The sequence below is a fragment of the Fusarium mangiferae genome, assembly GCF_900044065.1.
Source record: "Fusarium mangiferae strain MRC7560 genome assembly, contig: FMAN_scaffold013, whole genome shotgun sequence".
NCBI classification, from domain to species: Eukaryota; Fungi; Ascomycota; class Sordariomycetes; order Hypocreales; family Nectriaceae; genus Fusarium; species Fusarium mangiferae.
The window spans coordinates 524,936-540,343 of NW_024573933.1; the positions used below are offsets into that span (position 1 = coordinate 524,936).

Sequence of the window (15,408 nt, forward strand, 5' to 3'; positions counted from 1 at the left end):
AGGTGTTGTAGTTGTAAGGTTTGAAGTTGAGAGTCAATGGCGGGGTAGCTTCGTGTCAGGTATAAGAACTAGGAACAGGGAAAGAAAGTGGACTGAATCTTAGGTTCTGGGTGAAAGATGTCTTTAATAGACGAACAGGTATTTATTAGGGACGATTCACTGATATGAGAGGCCTCGTCACTTGTAGACTCATGAGTGGCGTACGAGACAATTCGAAACCGGTTCCATGACCTGCAAGGAACCTGAACCATCCTGCGACAAGCCGCACGCGATTGATGTCATCATGGTGGCTTGGCGATAAGGTGCTTGCGTGGCTGAATTTCAGGGTCCTACACAGCCACCATGTCAACCAATACGAGCTCTTCCACCATAAACCAGAGGGAAATTGTTGGGGAGCATGTGAAATTGGGGAAATATTGAAATGACGGCGATGGTGACTTATCTAGATATTTTGTAGATGCAGCGTCTTGTATGATGCGCTGGTGCACGGAGATCATCGCTGTTTTTCGGAGCCCGAAACGGGTGTCGCTCGGGGAATGCTAGGAAAGCTTACCCGAAGCCGGTGATCCTCGGTTTATGCTTACACAAAGACCGAAACGCTGTCTTGTAAACTTCATTTCGCAACCGTGATAATAGCACATTCTCTTCAGCTCCTGAGAGTGACATTTGTCACTAGACTTCCACCATGACACAAATACAGACCTCTAGCGATCCAGAGACTCTCCATCTCCCCCGCATTCTCTGCCTTCACGGCGGCGGCGTCAATGCACAAGTCTTCGAACTACAATGCCGCGCTCTCATCAGAAGTCTCGCTTCCTCACTGCGTCTAGTCTTCATGCAAGCACCCTTCATCTCAGCGCCTCACCCAGATATTGTCAGCGTCTACGGTGAATACGGCCCTTTTCGGCGCTGGCTCCGCTGGCAGCCCGATCATCCCGAGATTGAAGCAGAGGCCGCCGCCGAGCTACTTCGGAACCAGACCCGCAGGGCTATGGACACCGACCCCGGCACCGGGGAGTGGATCGGCATTCTGGGGTTTTCGCAGGGCGCTAAGATTGCGGCGAGTTTATTGTGGACCCAGCAGAAAGTGACGGAGCAGTTTGGAGCTGAAGAGGCTCTGACGCAGTTCAAGTTTGGTGTCCTCATGGCTGGGAGAGCGCCTTTGATTACTCTGGATGCCCGGCTACAACATCCTCCAGCGGTTGTTGATGCGGCACTGTTGAGCTCTGAGTTCAAGGACTTCCCCGAGTCGAATGTTGGCGACCACGTGCTGAGCATACCTACACTACATGTTCACGGACTTCGCGACCCGGGGCTTGAGCAACATCAAATCTTGTTGAAGACGTACTGCGCAACTGGTACGACATCATTGGTTGAGTGGGACGGGGGGCATCGCATACCGATCAAGAGCCACGATGTCGATGCTGTGACAATTGAGATCATGAAGTTGGCAAAGAACACAGGCGTGAAGCTGCCGAACTAGACTTGTTTGTTTTATTATAAATTTCCTCTCTTTCTGTTCAAGGATGGAATTATGGATCACAGGTATACTTATAGATGTCCGAGCGGACCTTTTACCAAATTTTCGTCTTGGAGGGAGCTTAACAAGCCTGTTTGTAGATGATATCATCTGTTTCAAAGCAATTATTTCAGACCCATATAGCCTAGACTGTACAGCCATTCCAATTCGGGTTCGCAGCCGTCCTTTTGGGTGACAGCGCGTCTTCCTGCTCCTGATCCAATGACCGGGCTGAGCTGCTGTATACTAAGTCCCAACATCAAATGAAGATGTGGGCTAAGATGTCATGCATAAAAATCTGCCTTGGGCGTTGTCTCAGGCTCTCGCGACCCAGGCAGCATTTTCTTGTTTCCCAGTCTTTATTTATAGATCGGATAGTTAACTTGGATTCCTTCTCTCTCTCTTTCCTCGAGACCACGCTTCTTTGTGCAAACAAAATGACGACAAATCCAGGCTACAGGCAATTGGAGCCATGGTTATCACAAATTCGCTTACTCCACCTCCAACCTCTACGAAACAAAGATCACCGATCATCAGCACCATGGTATAAATGTGTCAGCCTCGAATGCACCTTCGAGACAGTACACTTAGCCAACGCTCCACCCTATGAAGCCCTATCATACACATGGGGCGACGAAGCTGCCTCGATTCACATTCTTTTGAACGGCGAGGAATCTCTAGTACGGCCTAATCTAGCCTATGCTTTGGCTGCTCTGCGTATCTCAGAGCCTCGAGTGCTCTGGGTTGACGCACTATGCATAAATCAACAAGATAACACAGAGCGGAATCATCAAGTTGGGATGATGGGCGACATCTTCCGTCGAGCAGAGCGAGTGTTGGTCTGGCTTGGACGACCTAGCTCTGGCTGGGACTCATCAGTTGCAGGCGCTCTAGAAATGGCAAAGAAATTTGGTGAAAATCCTCCGACTTCGAAACTTCCACCGCCGCCGCCTCAACCCGACCTCCTTCACGAATCCCAATTTCACCAATGGATCAGTCTATTCCCACAAGACATCGAAGAACGGAAGAACGAGGAGAAACATACGAAAGGTTCAAGCGAGTCGAGTGCATCACCATTGCAAGAACGCCTAGATCAGAAACGACTACGATGGAATCGAATGAGAGATGAGCATGCGCGATACGAACTGAGAGAGAAAAGACTGCCAGCTATGATGGAAGACACAAAGAAATACCTGCCATGCTTAGCGCAAACGAAACAGAAACTGGATGAGCTCCAAGCTGAGGAGCTCAAACAACAAGAGTTGCTCAACGACCTAATGATCTCGGAATCTAAACAGCTCACCCTACTACATGCACCTCAGCAGCGACTGTTACAAGACTTTAAAGGTTGTCAAATGCGAGACTACCAAGAATTTAGCATTGCAGGCCTTCGAAAGCCGCCAGAAGCTTGGGAAGTCCAGCAAGGTGTTGCTCCTGAACTTGGAAAACAATTTCGCCTCATCACCCACATTTCTGGTGAAGATGGTCAGGAGCAAGGAATGACAGAAAGGCTATTCTGCGAAATACTAGTCGATCTGGGGAAATTCCAGCGGTCGATTTATGACCTTCGTGAGCAGCTGCACAGAGAAGGGGTATCGCCACCGCTCAGAGAAAGGATCTGGCGACTCGAGAAGATGCAACAACTTGATATGGACCAGCGCCGTGGCCTTGCCAAGTTACGGGATCAGTTACAGGCATGGCAAGAACCAACAGACAAACATTACGGAGCAGGCCTGGAACTACTGCAATCGCAACTCGGGAAATTTGAACAACGAGTGGAAGATTGGGAAGCTCTTCAAAAGGTCCAAATAAACAATCTAGGAGACCTGCCCAAGTTCACCACTGAGCAATATGAATCATTACAGAGCTTCATAACACTACAACGCCAAGATCTTGAGGAGTTGAAATTGAGCCTGAGGACAGGTGCACTGTTGCTCAGCCCTAGCTTGGGTGCGTTTCTAAGAGAAGAGGAAATTCAAATCTCAGAGAAAGTTAGGAGTATCAAACAGGAAATTCTGAAACAACAAGTCGTTTTGCGAAGTACAGAGCTGAAGAGGTGGGGAATCGAGGTGGTTGTTCAGCAAAGTGACAGGTGGCGCTCAAGCATATATGAGATGGAAAGGCAGCAAAAAATCGAATGGGGTATCCGAGAAGAATCTCTCAAAGCTCAGTTTGAATGGGTCCAACTCTGGCGGGACATGGTAGCGTGGGAAGCCAAGGAATGGCATGATCTTGTCTTTAGTCAGACTGACACACCTCTCGGCTTCCCAGAACTGAATCTGCTCAGCCTAGAAAGTATTTGCCGCCTACCATACTGGAGCCGCCTTTGGATAGTTCAAGAGGTGCTCTTGGCGAAAGAGTTGGTTTTGTGTTTCGGAGATAACGCCAAAACCACGACACCTTGGGATCTACTGACCAGAACCCGAGACTCCTTGGAGCAGATGCCAAGCTTCTGGCAATTTGCTCCAGCTGTCAGCGCATCTATAAAGGAGATTAAGCATGCTTTTCCGCTTCGGTTGGACCAACTACTCAAGGATAACGGACGATCCTGGCCACTACACAAGCTTGTGGATATTACTATAAACTCCTTGTGCCACGATCCCAAAGACAAGGTATACGGTCTTCTTGGGATTACCAGCGGTTTTAGATTTGGAGATTTCGACGTCAGATATCAGGACCGGGTGGAGGATGTTTACTGGAACGCGATTCTATGGTATCATTCAAAGCATGGCGAGGAAGTAAGCTCTCCCAACCTTGTGAGTTTTAGCCAGCTTCTACAACTGTCGCTCAAAAACGCCGATTCTTCTCCACTGTCTCTCGATGTGAATCGATTGTCGGTATCCACGGGAAGTCTCTGCATGAAGAAAATACTCACTAGCCCTATTCTGCCCATTGAGAAATTGATGGGGGACAAAGACTTATGGCAAACACGACGGCGGGACTGGATCAGTACTCTAGTTGAGTATCTCGACGATTCAGGCTTTCGGGGACCAAAGACAGCCATAGAGGAGGAAATATTGTATCTTGACTCGGTCAGTACGACTTTGTCCATGACGACTTCCTTAGCATACGCAGTTACAAATGAAGATGTGTCCAACGAAACCAGCTTAGCGATATGTCCCCCCCATGATAGACTAGGACAAGGGAATGGACCGCTTTTCTTCGTTACTGACGGAAAATTCGGTATCGCGTCAGCCTGCATCAGAGAAGGAGACCTCCTATGCCGATTTCCGGGCTCCAATCTAGGCGTGGTTCTTCGCCGAGGAGTAGGTCAGTACAACTTGGCCAGCAAAGCAATCATGTCGTCCATCACGAAAACGAGCATGCCCAATATCCATGACCAAACTTTACTTGACCGCCCAACAGATTTCACAGTTGAACCGACTCGGAGACAATCAGTGGCCAATGGAGAGAGTTCTGTGGATTTGATGCTTGACATCACAACAATTCTGTCTCTTACAAGTCCTCTGGATATCGTCAGCAAACATGAAAAACGAGAGCCTCTGTGTATTCAAGAAACTTCATTTGAGTGGTTCGAGTTCGCCGAATGGGGACTTGATGTAGCTCTATGTCAAGATCAACAAGTCCAGACACCAGATTGTCCGCCAAAGGCCAAGCAGGAACCAAATCCCGCAAGTACTGAAAAGTTCAAGGCGAGGACAAGTGTCGTATTCCCTAAGAAGACTTTGGTGACCGATGATGTGTCGAAACTGATGTCGGTCGTAACCAAGGTCAGCCTGGATATTGGTGAATCACACCCGGCATTTCACTATCCCGATCCTAGAGTCTCGACAATCCTCGGCTCTAACACGCCAGTCAATCACTCCACTACGATGGCAAGTCCATATAAGGAGTCTCATAGACCTAAAATCAAGCATGGACCGTCGTGGATGGTGGAATCGCGATATGGATTGAGGTCAGCAATGCTGAAGGCGTTATAGATTTCAGGATCAGGGGCAAGTTTAGGCTTTTTCCATTTAGTGGTGATATTTGGCAGTAGCTATGTTAATTGAAAAGTCGCCGACATCCATCAAGCAAGGACTTACATTTATCGGTCTGCTTTTCCATTCCACCCAAATCTCTCCAGGGTTCATAACAAATTTCCTCTATATTCGGGAACCGTGTAAGCATGTTGCTATTGCGACTGGCTTCCATCGTCGGCGAATCTGTTGACGAAAGAGCACGACTCCAACGACAGGCACACTGGGGAGACTCCGCCACCACTGCCTCTCAGTTTTGTCATCATAGAAAGGCTCCTCACCCATGATCTCTTCAAATGTAAGCTCGATGGCGTGTTCACCCGGAGCAAGGATAGGCTGTCCAGTAACCCAGCCATGAGCCGGGTCATTCACGGTCGCTCCATGTTCGTGCCCACGACGAGACGGCTCGCCTGTGTCGGTGTCTGAGGAGAAGCTTATGTACTTGAACCAGTGCTGGTTGTCACTGGGCGAGTAGATGCTGATATCGAGGACCAAGTCACCACGAGGCTCCCATGCGCTCAGTGTTGTGAACAAGTTGTCAAACGCGTCCACGATGAATTGGTTGTCAACCTCGTCCAAGCCCCATTGGTCCTGGTCATTGTTCTCACATTGTGTGCAATCGTATTGCTTTAGTTCAACACAAAACCAGATATTGCGAATTTGGTTTCTCTTTCGGGCCAGAATAAATCGAGAGTCAAGGTCGGTAAGACGCGGTACCGTCAGACTCATCTCAGCAAAGTTAAGTGGCTCGATAGTTGATCGCCAAGCTCGGGAAACAGTCGCAAGCTGACTGCACTTCCCGCCGAGAATTGTGAGCAGACCAACAGTCTCGTTCTGAATCTGAGAAGGGAAGCGACCCCAGGGTAATCTGTACATAGCCATTTTTTATCAGACTTGCAGAAGGTTGAGTATCAAGATCGCAGTTGGTGTGGATTGGGGAGAATGTGATGCTGTATAGCTCGAGGATTGGATCTGTGCTCTGAGGTTGAAGAGATTTTGACTGATAGATGGCTACTTCTGCCCTTTTATACTTGATCTCGCTTGACTCAGCCACGACTTTGGGTCTTTGACTCCAGCAGCAAACTTACACAAACTACTGTATAAACTCACCTTGTGTATGTTTTGTGTGCTTTGTGCTTTAAGCTGATCATCTTCACGGAAGATCGGCAGGCAGGCACTTAGTTATACACCTTCAGAGTTACCTATAAGGACATCTAGCCTTTCAGCCAAAAGCAAAATGATAGGCAACAGTAAGGGCGATGAGTATTACCTGTTACTCTGTGGCTTGGGTCTGAAGCTTCTTTCAAATTTCTCAATCTTATTACACTGGAAAGTCACAAAATTAAGTAACGACTATAGGCTCAAGCTGTCATAATTATTTAACCAATGGCTGAGTATTTGATCTTTATTTTATTTCTGATTTACTAGTAAGGCTGTTGGAGACAGGTATCCGTGGTGTAGCTGCGGTGTGTTGGTTATTAGGGTCAGAATTAGGGTCAGATGACTGGTAGGCTTTCTATATATAAATTATTGAAGAGCCAGGTGTCTTTGATGTCTATTTACCTTCATCTCATGGCCAGCCAAGGAGCACAAGACTAGCTCGATGTATCAAAATATCCCATCATGTCCTGCCGCACGAATCGCGCATGGTTTGGCGGTCTCGGACAATGTCAGGGAAAAGTGTGGATGCATACTCAACTATGCCTGTTCGATAAGCAAAAAGACTATGCGGCTGGCTCCAATTACTGAAAGATATTGAATCAAGCAACTTTCCAGAGGAGAATGCCATGGGGTTGCTTATAGGAGAGGCTATGTGCAAAAAGAGCTTTTGGAAGTGCAAGGTGTGGAAAATGTTGACCTGATACTTGGCTAGATATGGCTAATGGCTTTATCCACTAGATAACAGGAGAGCAATAAGCAAGTTACCTTCTAGCGATTTTGCAAATTAAAATGCGGCTGCATTGAGTCCGGTAAAGATGCACTCGTGACTTGGCTTTTGAGGATGATGGATGCTGTAGATTCACGCCATGTGCGCGTCAACTTATATCCTGATAATATCAGTAACCTTGGTATAAGTACTTGGAAAGACTCTGGTGCCGATATATGATGGGAAATCCCCGGCGTTTTGTCAAGCAGTCCGGACGCGGTACGATAGGTAGGTGGTAAGGCCAGCGGTTTTTAGGGTAGGGCATTTAGACAGATGCAAGGAATGTAGCTTCGGTAAGGTGGTGATGCAGTGCGTGGTCTGTTTGTGTGTTCCTCTTACGCAGTGATCAAATGTACTCTCAGTGCGTCTTAAGGTAGTTGACATTGAATCTCGACTTGGCCAGTAAGTCCGGAAGGCCTCAGTTTCTTCCGCCGCACTAGACTTACACTTTCCTATTCTCACTCTTCGCACTACTTCTGTTCCCCCCATCTTCAGCCCGTTACGCTACAAGATATGCCCCCCCCTGTCCCACTTAGCTCTACGGTATGCCTACCGGTTGCTAAACTCCACCAGCCCAAGGCATGGCAAAGGTCTCCTAACCGCAATGAGTCTGGGATGATGTGGAGTGATCGTATCAATGTAACCATCTGGCAAGAGTTCTAGGCGCTCGAATACGAGAAGGGTTGAAGTCGTCGACACGACGTACGTATCAATAGATAAGTTACATTTATTGTCGTGGCCCGATGTAACAGCGACCAGCATTAGTTTTCGGACAATATGAGGCCACTAGAACCGTAGTGCTCCATAGCATCTGACCTTATTATCTGACAGCCTAAGGTACAAGATGTTACTTGAAGTAGATTAGCAAACAGATATTAAACGGATCGGCGCCCCTGCAGGATCGAGGACACCGTCACTCCTCTAGTATCGAGCCTACGACAAAGACCAATCGTCATCCATTGAACTCTGGCGTTATCACACTGGTCTTCATTTATTTAATTTTTCTTCGGCACGAAGCGTCCTCATGAGGCGTTATTATACATCCTTTCGCATCTGAGGATATCGGCACTTGGTTTCACGATAACCGGTAGAACCAGCCGACACCATAAAATGGCGACGGCAGATTCTGGTATCAAAAACGACTGGAAGATGTCATCCAGACGCCATGTAAAAGCGAAATACCGAAATCCGTTTATTTATAGAGACTACTTAATTGAAGTGCTCAGAAGATGGCTTGGATGTATAGTTAGTCATGGAACCGATTATGGTTTCGGATCTTCTCGCGTTTCCGAAATGCTCTCTGTTTTGACTACACACCCCAAAACGTGCCTCAACCTCGCTTTAGCTACCGGAGCCTCCGAGGTAGGGAAAGACAGCGGAATGGCTTTCACCAAAAACCGCTGAACCCGGCTAAAGTCTGTCCGCTGTAGGCCAGACGTTGAACATTTGGCCCTCCAACAGGCCTATCACGGGGCTAGAAAAATGTCGATTGGCGATCTCGCTTAGACGATCCGGATATGCCAGGTAGAGCCTTAGACAGTCTAGACAGTGCAGTGATTAGCCCTATATGTCACTAGCGCATACTCGCGGCTTCGGAGGTCTGCGCGAAGGTGGAGCGCGGCGGTGCCCACTTTCGCCCACATTTCATTTTCACTCTTAATTGGGCTAGCCTAGAACTGTCAACAGGACGTAACGCCTGATTGCACTGGAGACCGGGCAAAGAAGCTCAGCCTCTCTGCCTCTTCAGGCCTTGCTTTTTTCACTTGGTCAGAGGAACGACCTCTGTTCAATATGTTTTTCCGAAGCAATCGATGAAGGTGACAAGACGACGTGCCAACTTGCGTTCTCTCCATCCTCAACGTTTATAAACCCATTCTCCGTATCGCCAGAATCTTATCGGCTCAGCGTGAACCTCGCTGTCGATCAAATTTCTTGGCTCCCTGAGGCTCTCGTTTGTAAATTCAGCCGTACCCCACATGATAGTGGAGGTATTGTTGATCTCATCAGGCTGGGGAGCCAGGGTCTTATCCTCTTGTTGTCCAATCAGTCAGTGGTCAAAGTCTCAAAGGATCTAGAATGAACTGATGTGCGGGCTAAATCTAACGCCACAGCTCGTCATGGCATTGACTTTGACAAACAAGTTGGAAGCAGAACGTCCTGGATCGAGCTTCAAGCACTACCTCCACAAAAGGGACAAAGCCCATTGGACTGCGTTCGTCGAAAAGGTTGCGACTGTGTGTAATTGCAAGGATACATTTCGTACCATGAACTGCCAGGCGACGCTGATCTGCTTAGCACTCTCTGTGAGGGGCGTAGGGTTATGATAAAGCGCTAAACATGCAGGGGCCTTGCAACCACGTGCAAACCGTTCAACCAGTTTTCTCCGACGCTCAAAAGTCTATATCACAAAAGTAGAACTTCGTCGGTCTAAGCCATCGCAAGAAGGCGGTTTAGGATCATCTAATAGAAAGGGATTTCCCCGGAATACACGTCAAGAGGCTCACTGGCTCTATTGGAAGGGCACTGCACTCACTATAGCCGATGAGCACCAAGATAGAGAGCTCCAAACCACGAAGTGATTATTGAGGCTCTTGAGCTGTATTTTGAGGCTGGCTCCTAACTTTGGCTTTATTGAGGACGTCCACTCTGACGTAGTGTGGGTCAACTGTGTGCGAGGCCTTTCCCTTAGATGGTTTCGCAATGCTAGAATCCCGGTTGGCTCATCATGTCCGCCGGAATAGGAACCAACAATGTGATGCAGCTGGACAGTGGAAATGAGATAGCATGTCGGCAACGCTTTAAAACCAAGGAGTCCGTCTCGCAGTGAAGAAACAAGACCTGTATTTACCAGCTTATCTTGTATTCTGGTCAACCCTTCCCTGGCCACTCTTTCACTCTTCCTGATACCACTGGCGATATGGATCCTCCAGCCTCTGCCTTGAACCCCACCGGGTATATGCCAATTGACACAGTCGAAGATGCCCGTGCAGTTGTCACTCAGTGTATCAATGGAGATCTACAGCTAGTTCCTCGCGGCCCAGACGATCGAGAAGCTGCTCAATTCTCGTGGCCGCCGAACGCAGTCTTTGTCTTTGAAGTTTCGGACCAAGCGTCTCGCCCACCCGCATACTTTGACGAATCCGAACCCGAATTTTTCATCAAAGATATCCCGAGTGACACTCAAGTCAATCTCAGACTGAAATCTATAACAATCGTGGTGGACGGTCGAAGATATTGTGTGGTTGCGATTCTCAACTCGCAGACCATTACGAATCCGAATCTGCACTCCAGACAAGAGAACCATTATGGGCATCCTGATTCGCAAATGCTTCGACCCTCAGAGATAAGACTACGCGAAATCTATACGCAGCCTCAAACATGTGTAGCAGGATTGGAGGCTGCTCTACAAGATATGAGAGATTCGGGAGTGGAATGAAGACTACACGACAGCATTGAAGATAAGAGGGTATTTTCAACAGTGCCGAGACTTGAGCCGGGATCAGTCTTTAGTTTCCAAATATCATTTTTGTATGAAGTTTTTAGTTATCAACAGCTTGGATCCTGAATCGCCCATAAAATTGAATGGACTTCGCAAATCCTGCGGGACATGGCTGCCAGATCAATCTTGCCCAGGACATACCTCTCGCATCAATAGCATGTTGATCGCTAGATTGCATCTTTCCCTCCACCGTCTACACAACAATGCCAGTGAGTTTCCTTCTTTCGAAGGCAGCTAGAGGTGGGGTGCGCAAGAGTGTCTCCATGACCATTGCCTCACCGTTGGAGAGTCTAGAAGCGTCCAAGTCCACAACACGCAGTCACCGGGTCGAGCATGATTTCGGAAGGCAGCAAGATAAATGAAGGCAGCTGAATGTGCCGAGCCGTTGGCTTCATCACGCTTTCCCTTGAGAAGCTTATGTTCTGGTCGATCATGCGGTAGATCCGTCGCATCCAGTAGTGTATCCGTCATGAGAAAAGCTAGGACAGATGGAATTTAGCAGACCTGAGCTTGGCGCCACCTTCGGCCTCAACCTCCCCGAAGAATAAACACCGGCCGTATCACGATCAAAGCAGTTCACCCGGTTGATACCTTGGCAGCCAACGCCGAATTACATCGGACCAGTATTGGGGGCACAGGGGAAGCAAGAGCCGCCAAGTAACTCCTAACACCATCAGCCTGAGAGTGTCACACGAATGGAACTGTTCAGGCCATCCCACCATGGGCATAGATGGCTATAGACATGCTGTAGATATTGCACAGCTACTTAGAATGGCTCGTGCTTGATAAACGCAGTGTTGACCATGACTGTCGCGTGGCCATCGTCATCGAGAGGACTCGGAGAAGAGCGGCCCAAGCTATTACCGAGATTCATTCAACTGATTACTGGAATTACTGTAGATACAGACCCGTTTATCTTTCTTCCTCGACAGTACCATCCGGATCGATTGTCGTTTCCGCTCCGCACCGCGTATCAGACTGAGCCCTTGTTATACTGAGTCATGGCCTCCGTGCTCGCTAGTCGATTGTGAGGGATGCCACCCCCCTCAATGGCTTTATTTGTCTTTGAATGCAGGCATCTTGTAGAGCTGAATCGTCCTTCCAAGTATCAAGCCATATAGAGCACAACAAGGTTGAACCCTGTACTCGTTCACATAGATTGATCGCCCAAAGCACCCATCAACGAGCACTGCACTGTCGTCGTTTCAATCGAGGTACAAGTCAATTCCGATGATATTTGTACCCCATGACGTGTTTGGCATGTCTATCATCACTCCGCCTGCTTCCCCGGAGGGTATTAGCAGGGAAAAAGCTCGATACATGGTTTCCCCAGGCAGCGTTAACGCGCAAAACGCATCTATACACAAAGTCAAGATTACGACTGAACCCAGAATTACCATCCGACTCCTGTTTCAACGAAAAGCATGAACATTCCAAAGGATAGTAATAAACAGACAAAAATTGTTATGGGTTGATGCCAAATACGATTGAGCTATACTGAAACTTGGGTGTACACCTGGGGCAAGAATAGCCTTACAATAATGAGTGCCAGATGCAGAGTGACTATCCAAGTCATCATGGGGCGACACTCAGACATGTCTCGCTGAAAGAAACACTTTTCCCATGGTATCAATGAGACATACCCAATGCAGGTACGCTTGACAGACAACACGACACATGGTGTCTGACTGCACGAACTAAATTAACATACACCAAATGTTCGTAGGCAGACCTCGATGCCAAATGTTTTTTCTATAGCCTGGTACAATAAATGTAGTTGGCCAGTTGGATTTGAAGGTTGGCTTGTTCAAGCGCTTCTGAGGCAGTCTGCCCATAGTACTTCGATATTCACAGCCTAAGATGTCAACATGCCGGGACCGATCTAGCCGTCTGTGTTCCTTTTGATGTTGACCAGCGCAACGAAAGCTTCATTGAGCTTGAATGCTATGTCTAGCCGCTAAATATATATAAAGAACAAAATGGTAAAAGGACTGAATGAAAATAGCTAAGCATGTTGATGAGCGGCGCCCCTAGAAGTCCGCGTGTAGAGCAATTGAATGGACAATGTTTGCGTATGGTGTAGATGCATTTCCGGATCAGACACACAATGTTGGACTCCTCACACGCGCTTCTGAAATGTTGCTTGTCCAGCCCCTGAATCTAAAGTTCAAGTTCTGCCAAGTCCTCTTCACACCTTGCGTTACTGGCACAGCAGTTCCATTTGCGAAGCTGTAACATTCATTTGTCCATATTGCCGATTATTTTAGTCTTCTTTGTGATTTATTTACATAGTTTGCAATTCGTCTGTGAACTTCAAACATGAGCCTCGTTCCACAGGTCTCACCATTGCGATCCCCTTTGTAATGCCGCCCTCAAAACCTGCCACATTCAAGCTGAAACCCCAGACCAATAGGTCTTGGAAACATATTTATATGCAGTAAAATAGCGACAAGAGGTCCAGAAGCTGTTTCCGTGGCAGTAATTGAACGATTGCTTTGAGAGCCCTAGCTGCGTAACGATTCTCCCCCCCACTGATGTCTGCGGCTGGTTTAAAATATTGGTTGACTCTCTAGGACCCTAGGTACCTTCGGGAGCCTCCAAAGCTCTCGTACCCAAGCTTCCTTGATGGCCCACGGACGAATCATGTATGATAATGACCTGAATAAGCATAAGCGACATGCACGGCCGCTGACCGGCATGTGTTCAATCGGCATCCTTGCTCTTCATGGTTAGGTTAGCAAAGCAAATTTGATTGCTCGTCTGATCGAGGTTCGTCGAACCAACATGTCGTGAGAGCCAACATTCATAATGTTGTCAGTCTAGCTTTAGCGTGAAGCATCGAACTCCATTCCGGGGAGGTATCCGATCACAATCTAGACATGGGCTGGGGGACGGGGTACGAAGTTCCGCGCATTGAGATGATTGCATCATCTCTTTTCTTAGGGTATGTCGTGCGAAGCATCCTGCTCCTGGTCGAGCTGATCGTCCTTGCTGGCTATTCTTTGACATCTCCGACGCTGACGCTATCAGTCATGGTTCTTCAGTGAATATCTCAAACCAGATCAGTTCGGCGACTTTCATTCCGCTACAGAAGCCCTCTTTACCGAATCTTTTCCACCATCTTTCTCACCCTGACTGTTTAGGACACCGCGCCTTGTTACAGTGTTAAGACTCTTTATCGGTACACATACGCATACGTGTTTCAGCAGCCCTTTAACTAGCCTTTTCTCCTTCTTCTCTCTCATCAGGTGCTGAAATAACCCTCATATGGCCCTGGTATATCGACTTCAAGTCCGCTGGTATGGCAGATCTCGCTACATCGTGCCATTATATCGCGGTCTTTCTACTTGTTTTACAGTGTTTGGCACTGGTATTACTTATCGTCTTTCTCTACTACGGGAGCCTTGGATTCCTTAGTCCTGTGAGACAGATGTTGGCAGAACTGGGCCGTTTACTCAGACAGAACTCATCGAGGACGGTAGCGGAGAAGTGCTTTTGTGTGGTGCGAGTTACGCAACCGTGGTCGTCAAGTTTTGTTTCTTCAACTTAAATAGGATAGTTCAAGTCTTATCCTTTTCGGCTTTGAAGCAATTAGCTTCATCCTCCCTTCAAATCACTTATTAGATACCGATCGACAGCCCGTCTCAGCCTGCTTTCCTGGCCAATCTGATACGTCCACCCCTGTCCTCCACTGGAGCTGCCTGTTGATTCTGGTGACTGCACTGGCTTTGCCGCCCTAGTCTGTCCAGTCAGACTTTTAGATGTAAATGATCATACTCGGTGCACACAGGTAGGATATGTTTTGTACCAGTCCAAAGCCAGGTAATGGATATCAACAGGATTTATTGCTATCTCTCTAAATCTCAGTAAGAACTTAGCAACGGTTTCCTCTATCATCACTTTGCTTCAATAATGCCACACGTGAACCTGGAGTGACCATAAAGATTGACCTGTCCGCTTCTACATCTTCTCAATTAAATAAGCAATAACCGTGGCCGAACTTCGCTCGCTCTTCGTCTGTCATAGAACTAGGAACGTATGCGTTACCCCCGCGGCATCTTCCAATTATGCCCAGGCGTTTGGTCTGACACCTGGCAGACGTGCGAGTGTGCCCCGCGAGGAAGCTGGTGCACTTTTCCGCAGACCTGCCATCAGATGTCCCAAATCATCTATTGCCTAACTTATGGTGGAAAGGCAATACACATCAAAATGGTTCCGCTTGTGTCGTTAGCGGTCTCAGTATCCAATTGAAATGCACTGAATGCCTGCGGTGGGCTTTGTTGTTGAACAGGCTGTGATCAACGCAACTAACAGTTGTTCACCCTGCACGCATCTATGATCATTGATGCTGCGGGAGGCCCACCAAATGACCACATTAGGCTGTCCAGCTTAGCCAAAGATCAAGTTCTCGACTGACTAGGCTGCCGTCGTTTTCCTCGCTTCTAATGTTCAATATTATGCCCCTTCAGTTCCTACATACTCA

At 47.9% G+C, this 15,408-nt stretch overlaps 4 protein-coding genes across 4 annotated transcripts; 3 read left to right on the forward strand and 1 right to left on the reverse strand.

Annotated features, from left to right (window-relative positions):
* Nucleotides 1-685: 685 nt before the first annotated feature.
* Nucleotides 686-1,483, forward strand: FMAN_00187 (uncharacterized protein; the record flags this gene model as incomplete). The annotated part of the gene is made up of 1 exon (XM_041822007.1): nt 686-1,483. The coding sequence occupies one exon, from the start codon at nt 686-688 to the stop codon at nt 1,481-1,483; it is 798 nt and encodes a 265-aa protein (XP_041687731.1).
* Nucleotides 1,484-1,782: 299 nt separating this feature from the next.
* Nucleotides 1,783-5,460, forward strand: FMAN_00188 (uncharacterized protein; the record flags this gene model as incomplete). The annotated part of the gene is made up of 1 exon (XM_041822008.1): nt 1,783-5,460. The coding sequence occupies one exon, from the start codon at nt 1,783-1,785 to the stop codon at nt 5,458-5,460; it is 3,678 nt and encodes a 1,225-aa protein (XP_041687732.1).
* A 165-nt stretch (nt 5,461-5,625) lies between these two features.
* FMAN_00189 (uncharacterized protein) lies at nt 5,626-6,375 on the reverse strand (the record flags this gene model as incomplete). The annotated part of the gene is made up of 1 exon (XM_041822009.1): nt 5,626-6,375. One exon carries the CDS (start codon nt 6,373-6,375, stop codon nt 5,626-5,628), a length of 750 nt encoding a protein of 249 aa, XP_041687733.1.
* A 3,968-nt stretch (nt 6,376-10,343) lies between these two features.
* On the forward strand, nt 10,344-10,862 carry FMAN_00190 (uncharacterized protein; the record flags this gene model as incomplete). The annotated part of the gene is made up of 1 exon (XM_041822010.1): nt 10,344-10,862. The coding sequence occupies one exon, from the start codon at nt 10,344-10,346 to the stop codon at nt 10,860-10,862; it is 519 nt and encodes a 172-aa protein (XP_041687734.1).
* Nucleotides 10,863-15,408: the final 4,546 nt, after the last annotated feature.